Below are 11187 nucleotides of genomic sequence, written 5' to 3' on the forward strand. Positions count from 1 at the left end.
TTTACTCTTTGACATCTGGTGGGAGGTGTTCCACAGAGGACGGGTGCCACCACCGAGAAGGCCCTCTGCCTGGTTCCCTGTAACTTGGCTTCTCGCAGGGAGGGAACTGCCAGAAGGCCCTCGGAGCTGGACCTCAGTGTCCGGGCAGAATGATGGGGGTGGAGGCACTCCTTCAGGTATACTGGACTGAGGCCGTTTAGGGCTTTAAAGGTCAGCACCAACACTTTGAATTGTACCCAGAAACGTACTGGGAGCCAATGAAGGTCTTTCAAGACCAGTGTGATGTGGTCTCAGTGGCCGCCCCCAGTCACCAGTCTGGCTGCCGCATTCTGGATTAATTGCAGTTTCCGGGTCACCTTCAAAGGCAGCCGCACGTAGAGCGCATTGCAGTAGTCCAAGCAGGAGATAACCGGAGCATGCACCACTCTGGCGAGACAGTCCACAGGCAGATACGAGTCTCAGCCTGCGTACCAGATGGAGCTGGTAAACAGCCGCCCTGGACACAGAATTGACCTTTGCCTCCATGGACAGCTGTGAGTCCAGAATGACTTTAGGAGAATTGGACAGATTCATGGAGGAGGAAAGGACTATGGATGGCTCCTAGGCAGGATGGCTCTGCCTCAACAGATGGAGGCAGCAATGCTTCTGAATCTCGGTTGCTGGAAAACAAAGGAAGGGAGAGGGTTCTTGTGCTCAGGTTCTGCTGGCGGTTCTTCCACAAGAGGCATCTGCTCAACCATTGTGAGAAGAGGATGCTGGCCTGGATGGGGCCCCTTTGGCCTGATCCAGCTGCTACTGCAGGTCTTTGCTGAGGTTATTCCTGGAGCTGATTCTTTCACCCTGGTTTGACAGTCATCTTGCCAAGAAACTGATCTAAATGAAAATTATGGCCCCCTTCCTGCTGACATTTTTTCTCTAAAATTTATGTTCAACAAAAATAATAGCACCTGTCTACCGGCTTCAATGTATGTTTTTGCATTGCAGAGGGTTGCATTAGATGAATCTTAAAGTCCCTTCCATCTATGATTCTAGGTTTGCTGCTGCAAAGGCAGAATCAGGAGGGATGTTTCAATATCTCTTTCCCGTTCATGGAATATAAGCATTTTATCTCTGAGCCACTTTTTGTTAGCATTTCAGAACAGAGTCTTTTCCCTCAAAAACACTGAGAGTGTTTTTGAGTATTCATGTCAGAAAGTTGGCTGAGCCAATGGCCAGGGATGAGGGGAGGTTTGAAATGTGAAGTACTGGATGGAAGAAAAATTAGTAAGGAAAGATAATAAGAATATATAGATGATTTGAGAAGATTGTAGAATGCAAAAAGGTAAAGGTAAAGGTACCCCTGCCCGTACGGGCCAGTCTTGCCAGACTCTAGGGTTGTGCGCTCATCTCACTTGCCGGGAGCCAGCGCTGTCCGTAGACACTTCCGGGTCACGTGGCCAGCGTGACAAGCTGCATCTGGTGAGCCAGCGCAGCACACGGAAACGCCGTTTACCTTCCCGCAATAAAGGGGTACCTATTTATCTACTTGCACTTAGGGGTGCTTTCGAACTGCTAGGTTGGCAGGTGCTGGGACCGAACGACGGGAGCGCACCCCGCCGCGGGGATTCGAACCGCCGACCATACGATCGGCAAGTTCTAGGAACTGAGGTTATACCCACAGCGCCCCCCGCGTCCCCCCCCCAATTGTAGAATGTAAAGATTATTGTAAATTATATAATGTGGAGGAAATCGAGTGGGAGAAAGGAGAAAAGAATAGTATGATGGATTGAGGAAATGTAAATGTAAATGTATGGGGGGATGGGGAGGAAATGGTGTTGGCTTTGGTCCATCTCTATTGTAATGTAATATGTGAAAACCAATAATAATAATAAAGGGAAAAGAGAAAAGATAAGATAAGAGGAGCCCTGATGAATCAGGCCAATGGCCCATCTCGTCAGAGAAGCGTAGAATGGTAGAGTTGGAAGGGGAGCCAAAGGTCATCTAGCCCAACCCCCTGCAAAGCAGGAATCTCAGCTCAAGCATCCATGAAAGGTGGCCATCTAACCTCTGCTTAAAAACCTCCAGTGATGGAGAATCCACAACCTCCAGAGGGAGACCTGCATCCTCTTCTCACAGTGGCCAACCAGATGCCCAAATGGGAAACTTGCAAAGCAGGACCTGAGGGCAAGAGCGACTCTTCCCTTCTGCATCTTCCAGCAGCTGGTGCTCAGAAGCATCACTGCCTCTGACTCCGGAGGCAGAGCAGAGCCATCGTGGTTACTAGCCATTGATAGTCCTCTCCTCCATGAACTTGCCTATGGTATTTTTCGCTCCATAAGACGCACTTTTTTCCTCCTAAAAAGTAAGGGGAAATGTCTGTGCGTCTTATGGAGTGAATACGTGGTCCCTGGAGCCAAATTGCCCAGGGGCAAAAAGCAGGTCGTGCTTTCCCCCCCTTTTTTTTTGAAAGAGGGAAGTGGGTGTTGAAACGAAGCCACTGAGCAGCTGATCAGCAAGCGATTGGAGGGAGATAAGGGACGCTTTGAAGGAAATCAGCCCTGAGTGCTCACTGGAAGGACAGATTGTGAAGCTGAGGCTCCAGTACTTTGGCCACCTCATGAGAAGAGAAGACTCCCTGGAGAAGACCCTGATGTTGGGAAAGATGGAGGGCACAAGGAGAAGGGGGCGACAGAGGACGAGATGGTTGGATAGTGTTTTCGAGGTTACCAGCATGAGTCTGACCAAGCTGCGGGGGGCAGTGGAGGACAGGAGTGCCTGGCATTCTCTGGTCCATGGGGTCACGAAGAGTCGGACACGACTAAACGACTAAACAACAACAACAACAAGGGACGCTAGTGATAAGGGAGAATGCCTGGGAGGGGGAGGTAAAGAGGGAACTTGCAAGGAGAAGAGACAGGAAGACTAAAGCAATGAGGGGCGAAATTAGAAGAAAAGGAGGAGCAAAAAACTGCTCCAGCTAAGGAAAAGACACTAAGGCAAACAAGAGGGAAGGGAATGTTGAAAGGAAGCAGCTGATCGGTGAGATCGGGAGAGAGATAAGGGAGCCTAGCGGAGGCTGCCTGGGAGGGGGGAGGTAAAAGCCCATGGATCCTCAGGATTTTTACATTGGGTCACTCCAAATTCACCATCAGACCACATAGCATGTTCATGGCTACAGCCTGCACCAAAAAAATCACGCACCCACTGTTTCCTGGGGCTGCAATGGTGCAAAAATGTGGTTACAAAGCACGGATCCATATGGATCCTCAGGATTTTTGCATTGGGTCACCCCAAATTCACCTTCAGATCACATGTCTGTGGCTACAGTATGAACCACAAAAATCATACATCCACTGTTCCATTCAGAATTTTTCTTTTCTTGTTTTCCTCCTCTAAAAACTACGTGTGTCTTATGGAGCAAAAAATACGGTAATTCTCTTTTCAGGGCATCCAGACTGGTGGACACCACCTGCCTCTTGTGGGAGAGAGTTCCTTTATTATTTGTTTGTTTGTTTGTTTGTTTGTTTGTTTGTTTTGAAAAGGTTTTATTGTTAAAATAATTCAGCATTAATACACACATATTGCGAATATACAAGCATACAAACATACATTTCATACAATCCTTAAAAATGTTCAAACATACCTACACTCAATCCCACAGATAATTCCTTTCCCCAGAATTCCTTGTGGGAGAGAGTTCCATAGTTTAACTCTGTGCTTGTAGAAAGCCAAACCTTCTGGCCTCCTCTTAGCAGGTGGTTCTCACCACCGCTGCTCCCATCCTCTCTCTGCCACACTTACCCATTGCAGGATGCGCACAGATCCTTAGAGTCCCCATGTTGCAGCACTTCTCACTGCCGGGACAGGAAGCGTCGGAGAGGCAGAAGACCTCGGAGGGCTGGGCATCCGGATTCCTCCCTGGTGGGCACAGGCCAGCTTTCTCCGGGGCAGAGGCAGGAGTTGAGGGCAGCGGGCTCCCCTTTTCAGCGCCTGCTATGGAAAAGAAGAGACCATTCGGGCAGCAGAGCCTGCCAGAGACAAGTCACAGCTCTGACTCCTCTTGGCCGGCCGGCCTTTCCTGGGAAGTCATAGTGCCACTGTATTCTGCTCTGGTCAGACCTCACTTGGAGTACTGAGTCCAGTTCTGGGCACCACAGTTCAAGAAGGACACTGACAAACTGGAACGTGTCCAGAGGAGGGCAACCAAAATGGTCAAAGGCCTGGAAATGATGCCTTATGAGGAATGGCTAAGGGAGCTGGGCATGTTTAGCCTGGAGAAGAGGAGGTTAAGGGGTGATATGATAGCCATGTTCAAATATATAAAAGGATGTCACATAGAGGAGGGAGAAAGGTTGTTTTCTGCTGCTCCAGAGAAGCGGACACGGAGCAATGGATCCAAACTACAAGAAAGAAGATTCCACCTAAACATTAGGAAGAACTTCCTGACAGTAAGAGCTGTTTGACAGTGGAATTTGCTGCCAAGGAGTGTGGTGGAGTCTCCTTCTTTGGAGGTCTTTAAGCAGAGGCTTGACAACCATATGTCAGGAGTGCTCTGATGGTGTTTCCTGCTTGGCAGGGGGTTGGACTCGATGGCCCTTGTGGTCTCTTCCAACTCTATGATTCTATGATTCTATGAATTCCTCTGCACCAGAGGGTGTTTCTCTAGAGAGGAAGGTCTTCCAGAAAAGCTGCCATTGGGTGCTGCTGATCCCTCAGTGCCAGAGCAGCTGCCTTGCAAGCACAAGGTCCCAATCCCCAAAGGCATCTGCAGGTAGGGCTGGCAGAGAGTCATTGCTGCCAGTCAGTGTAAGGCAACACTGGACTAGATGGACCAACAGTCTGATTCAGGAGAAGACAGTCTCCTAAGTGGGAGCCAGTACAGTGTAGCGGCTAAGGTGTCAGAGTAGGACTTGGGAGAGGCCAGGGTTCAAATCCACACCTGGCTATGAAACTTACTGGGTCTGACTGGGGGGGGGGCAGGTGGTGCCTCTAAGACTAGCCTACCTCACAGGTGTGGGGATTAAGTGAGGAAGGGAGGGGGAAACCACATACGCCACCTTGGGCTCCTTGGAGAGGAAAAGGTGAGATATAAATGCAATTAGTAAAATAAAAAATAAATAGTCCCTGAGCTTCAAATCCCTTCATAGCAGCTCCTGGAGATGGGGTGAGAGGAACTCCCTGCTTGTGCATGAGAAGAGTTAGATCTTTTTCTTGCGAGTTGTACAAGATTATGATTCTAGCTGGAATGGCAGTTATTGCTCTGGGATGGAAAGAAAAGGCCAAATGGAATATGGAAAAATGGAATGATTATGTTTTTGAATATGTACAATCAGAAATATTCACACAGATAGTGGCAGAGGATAGATGGGAAAATAAATGCCAAAGAATCACAAATAAATGGGCATTTTACAGGAACTGGATAGAAAGCCAACCCTAACATACAAGCTCGAATGAACAGACTGTGTACATGGATAAAGATATGAAGAAGGTGGGAGGGCTGGAGGAGGGGAATAATAATAAGAATAAAAAGGTAAACCGGATGGTATTTTGAATTGCTTTTGTTATGTAAGCCTTTTTTCAGAAACCATATACCGTATTTTTCGCTCTATAGGACGCACTTTTCCCCCTTCAAAAATGAAGGGGAGATGTGTGTGCGTCCTATGGAGCGAAGACGCCATAGCCCCGCGACCCTCTCCCGGCTGGAGAGGTGACGTGCGGCTATGGAAGGAGCCTCTCTGCTGCGCCTTTCTGCTGCTCCCTGACCTGCTCTTTGGGGCTGGTGGTGGGCTTCCCCCGCCAGCCCCAAAGAGCTAAAGAAGCCCCCTGCGACCCTCTCCCGGCTGGAGAGGTGACACGCGACTATGGCAGGATCCTCTTTAGCCGCGCGCCACCTCTCCAGCTGGGAGAGGGGCTAAAGAAGCCATAGCCCCGCGACCCTCTCCCAGCTGGAGAGGTGACGCGCGACTATGGCAGCAGCCTCTCCGCTGCGCCTTTCCGCTGCTCCCTGACCTGCTCTTTGGGGCTGGTGGGGGGCTTCCCCCGCCAGCCCCAAAGAGCAGGTCGAAAGGAACCTGAAGCCTGAAGCTTGGAAACCTCTCCAGGCTTCCAAGGTAGCCGCCTGAACAGCACCTTGTTTTAGAGCGGGAAAACAAGAGGGGGGAAATTCTCCCCCTCTCTGCGCAGCGCCTCCTGCCGCTTCGCTGAAGGGGCACTGGGCAGAGAGGGGGAGATTTTTTTTTTCTTGTTCTCCCCCCTCTAAAACAAGGTGCGTCCTATTGTCCGGTGCGTCCTATGGTGTGAAAAATACGGCATGTTAATGTTATGTAGTTAAGCATTGTAGTATGAATGAATGTTGTTTTGTATTCTTTGTTTTATAGATTATATATAATGTTATGTTACTAAGCAAATTCAACAAAATTAGAAAAAAGAGATCTCTTTCTTGCAAACCCAAACACACACCCTAACACACACACACACACACACACACGTTTCTCTTTGGCTCAGCTTGCACACTAACCTCCCAGCCCTGGCTTGGCCACTGAGACGATCAGCCCGGCGAGAAGGCAGAGGGATGGGAGCTGCATGGCGTTGCATGGAAGCGGCTGGCCTGGCCGGAGTTGCACCACCTTGGGCTATATATATACATTGGCCTGGCGGACCTCCCTCCCTCGCCGCCTTCCCAAGGGAACAGGGGGCGCTTGCACAGGAGTTTCCCATCTGAGCCAGCAGTGGGTCCCTGCCAGCATGAAAGCAGCCTCTGCCCTCCTTCTCCAGGGTTTGGTTATCCTGGTTCCCGGCAAGCCACGATTTCTCATCTGCAGCTGTCACCTTGACATGAGCAGAGCTGCTGGGTCAAGGCCTCGAAGCAGCGGAGCACAGACCCAGGGAGGCCTGAGCACTGAGCCGTGGAAACACAAGAAGCGCTGGAGGAGATGACTCTGTTGTGCTTCTGAATTCCAGCTGCAGGAAACCGCAGGACGGAAGAGAGTTGCTCTTGTGCTCAGATTCTTCTTGCTGGTTTCTCATAATGAGCACCTGGTTGCCCACTGTGAGAACTGGACGCTGAACTCAGTGGGACTGGGAATCTCCCCTACCTAACCCTGAAATGTTGCTGCCAGCCAGTGCAGACAATACCAAGGTGGATGGTCCAATCCTCCGATTCAGTATAAGGCAGCTTCCTATGTATGTTTCTACACAGTAATACTAGAAATATGGCAAAAATGTGGTTCTGTTTTGTTGTAAACAAAATCTGCCCTTTTTCCCTTATGGGGTATCCAAGAGCCCATATAGAGTCCTTACATAGGTTCCCTATTGGTAGGAGAAAATAACAGAGGCCAACCAGAGAATACTGAGAAGCAAAGCAGCTAGTAAGCCTGATCTTTATTGATCTGTTGCAACAGGGTGCTCTCCTCACACGCAGGAAAGGAGGAGGACCCAGAAACCAGGTGTGTCCGCCCTTATATAGACATTTTAAATTGCCCACCCTGGAGTCCAAAACCACCCCTCCATACATCATACCTACATCAGAGAAGGGGTGTAGCCAAAGACCACCCCCAGATACATCATACCTACATCACAGAAAAGGTGGTCTACAACAGAAATTTGAATGTTGTTGTTTTTCCTGTCTGCCAGGTTATCTGATAATGCCTTATCTGATTGCCTTTCTTGGTAGTCTGGCCATTTCTTTGAGATGGTGATTTTCCAATTCCTGGGACAACAGGAAGGCTCCCTGACCCCCTCCCTCCTTGCAGGGAAAACATTTGGTCAGTTTGGGAGTCAAAATGGTTTCAGGTCGGTCTTCCTGTGCTGATCTATGTCAGTGCTTGGTTGGCACATTTATGAACATTTAATATATATATATATATATATATATATATATATATATATATATGACCTTAAAATTCTTATAACAGTTTCATTGGAGTTAAGCTGTCTTTGTTGGCAGGAACTGGTGGTAAGGGGGATGCAGTGAAAATTGAAGTGATTGGGAGGGTGAAGTGATTGCAAGCGATATTTTTCTGCTGCGCTGCTACCTGGCTGTGTCCATTTGTCATCAGTTGCTTTTCCATTGTTCTCTGCAGTCAGTGAGCGGAGGACAGGAGGAATCGGAGTCGGGTCACATTGCCAAGGACTGGGGGAGTCCAGAAGCAACAGAGGTTTTCCTCTTTGCCCATTGAATTCCAGGACAATGCAGCTCTACTCCTCCAGCCAGAGGCCACAGAAGCACCTCGCCAAGTTTGCACAGCTGTTGCTCCTACAGTCATAGAATTGAATGATTAAGGCCTTAAATGATAATTTTAGATTATATGTTAGTGACTAAGTTTTAATTTGTATATTTTTTAACTGTTGCTTTATCTGTAGTGTCCCTGTTATACCTAATTGCAAATTCAAATGTATCCCTATCGTGTTTTATGACTTCCTTGATATTGTATGTGAGCTGGAACTGGTCTGTGACCAAAATAATAAATTCTTCTTCATAGAATTGAAGAATTGAAAGGGACCCACAAGGGTCATCTAGTCCAACCCGTCTTCTGCAAGGCAGGAATCACAGCTAGAAACTTCCTGACAGTTGGCCATCCAACCTCTGATGGAAAACTTCCAGTTAAGCGAGTACAGCACCTTCTGAGGTGATCAGCTCTACTATCAAGCGGTTCTCGCTGTCAGAAGGTCTAGTTGGAAGCTTAATCTCCTTTCTTGTCCTTGGAATCCATTGGTTTAGGTCCTCTGCTCCGGAGCAGCAGAAAACAAGCTTGCTCCATCTTCTGCAGGTCTGCCATTTCCTAATGAAGGGCTCTGGGTCTCTTGGGTGCCAGTCAGAGAGGCCGGGCGAGGAGGAGATGGACTCAGATGCAACTATGGCAGAGTCCTCTGACACCTCATAGAATTGTAGAGTTGGAAGGGTCACGAGGAAGGGGATTCCAGCTGGACATCAGAAAGAACTTTCTGAAAGTGAGATCTGTTGGGCAGCGGAACCAACTCCCTCAGAAGGTGGCGGATAATAATAATAATAATAATAATAATAATAATAATTTATTTATACCCTGCCCATCTGGCTGGGTTTCCCCAGCCACACTGGGCAGCTTCCACAGAGACAAAAAATACACTAAAATGTCACACATTAAAAACTTCCCTGAAGAGGGCTGCCTTCAGATGTCTTCTAAAAGTCTGGTAGTTGTTTATCTCTTTGACATCTGGTGGGAGGGCGTTCCACAGGGCGGGTGCCACCACCGAGAAGGCCCTCTACCTGGTTCCCTGAAACTTGGCTTCTTGCAGGGAGGGAACCACCAGAAGGCCCTCAGAGCTGGACCTCAGTGTCCGGGCAGAATGATGGGGGTGGAGACGCTCCTTCAGGTATACTGGGTCTTTGAGGCCGTTTAGGGCTTTCAAGGTCAACACCAACACTTTGAATTGTGCTCGGAAATGTACTGGATCAAGTATTTTCCAAAGACTAGAGTAAAATTGTCATTTATTTAGAAGACCACCGTAAACAGTTAAAACCTTTGGCAGAGATGGAAAGATGCTTGTAATGTGGAATTGTTGTAATGGTAATTATGGTTACTATACAATAGCTAGATAAGGGTAAAAAATGCAGTAAATTTAATCTTAAAGATGGAAGCCATAGAGGGAGAGAAGGAAGTCCAAGGGTTCGAAAGAACTCTGCATTTTGATGTTTGAAATGGCTTTGTTTTATATGTATATATTTTTTTCAAAAACTTAATTAAAAAGTTATATAAAAAAGGAAGGAACTAGTGGATGCTCCTTCCTTGGAGGTTTTTAAACAGAGGTTGGATGTCCAACTGCCAGGAGTTCCTTAGTTGTGAATCCTACCTTGCAGAGGGTTGGACTAGATGACCCTCAGGGCTCCCTCCTGACTCTACAATTCTATGATTCTGTGATTCCTCTGGAAGGGTTATTTGTATTCAGAAGAATCCACCTTTGGGCATGTGCCCTCCGCACCCCACACCAGCTGATACCATTTGTGCATTTTCAAATTAATAAAAAACCTTGCCCATACAATGCCATGGATCTGGTTTGACCTTCGGATTGTCATCTTGCAGACAAGGCCTGTTCCTTTTAATATGATTAATCTGCAGCATTGAACTGTTCCTGTAGAAGCAGCAGGAGTCATTCCTTTTTTTAATTTACTCGTGGGTTTATAAAAAAAACCCTCCTCCTCCTCCTTCACAAACAGGCGCTTTTCCATAGCAGGTATATTGCAACCATCAGTAAAAAGAGATCAGCAGGATATGCCTTTTCTCTGGCTCATTTTATTTTATTTTATTTTTAATATCTTTATTGATTTAAAATGCAAACATACAAACATACAAAGAAGATAAGTCTAGAAACAAAAAACAAATAAGTTTGAAAAAACAAAAAAAAGGGAAGAAAAGAAAAGAAAACCAAGGATTTATACAACATCATATCTATCAAATAAAAATTATCTGGCTCATTTTAAGGGATCAGGGCATCATTCCACCGGGACTCATAATACAAAAATCTGGGACCCTCTCGGCCCCTTGGCTGGCTTGTGACATTCAGCTGCCACAACAGAGTTCCTGGCTCCAGAGCCTGCAAGGAGGAGCACCTTGAGAAACTGTCTGGTGACCAGAGAAAACCTGTTGATTCATTTCCACCGCCATGAATAACTCCAAAGAAATGTTGATGCCCACTTTTTTGGCTCGCTTTATGACACCTCGTAATTCAGAAGATAAAGCTTGTTTTTCCTCAGATGCAGGAATTTGCCCTCTTCACCTCATGTATAACCATTTATGACCTGATGGTGTTTGTAGAATTTGTACTGTGAAAAAAGGAAAGGGGTCAAACCACCACAAGAGGTGCTGAAATTTTGGGAGGTTGGATAGTTACAATGGAATGGTCTCGGGGGTGGGGCACATATTTCTATTCCTAATTATATTTTATTATTACGTTGTCAAAATAAAAAAAAAATATATAAAAAATAATTATCGATGATGATGGTGGTAATCATAATCATAATCATTTATTATTTATACCCCACCCATCTGTCTGGCTTTCCCCAGCCACTCTGGGCGGCTTTCAACAGAGCATTAAAAACAGAATAAAACTTCAAACATGAAAAACTTCCCTGAACAGGGACATGACATGAAATGTTTTGAAGAATTTCTTCAACTCCATAATTAGCAGGAAACACAGGGGGCACATGGACAGAACAGAACAACAAATCCTTAA

General features: G+C 46.9%; 1 protein-coding gene across 1 annotated transcript in view; it reads right to left on the minus strand.

The window, feature by feature from the left end:
- LOC307217692 (uncharacterized protein) overlaps positions 1–6693 on the minus strand; it is a 31046-nt gene extending 24353 nt beyond the window's left edge. Inside the window, exons 1-2 of the mRNA XM_079979401.1 lie at positions 6497–6693; positions 3781–3972 (exon numbers count right to left, since the gene is read on the minus strand). Of these exons, the coding sequence (XP_079835527.1) occupies positions 3781–3972; positions 6497–6563 (259 nt within the window). The 5' untranslated portion in view covers positions 6564–6693. The remainder of the gene's footprint in view (positions 1–3780; positions 3973–6496) is intronic.
- Positions 6694–11187: the final 4494 nt, after the last annotated feature.

This window comes from Podarcis cretensis (assembly GCF_951804945.1).
Source record: "Podarcis cretensis genome assembly, chromosome: 6".
Classification (NCBI taxonomy): Eukaryota; Metazoa; Chordata; class Lepidosauria; order Squamata; family Lacertidae; genus Podarcis; species Podarcis cretensis.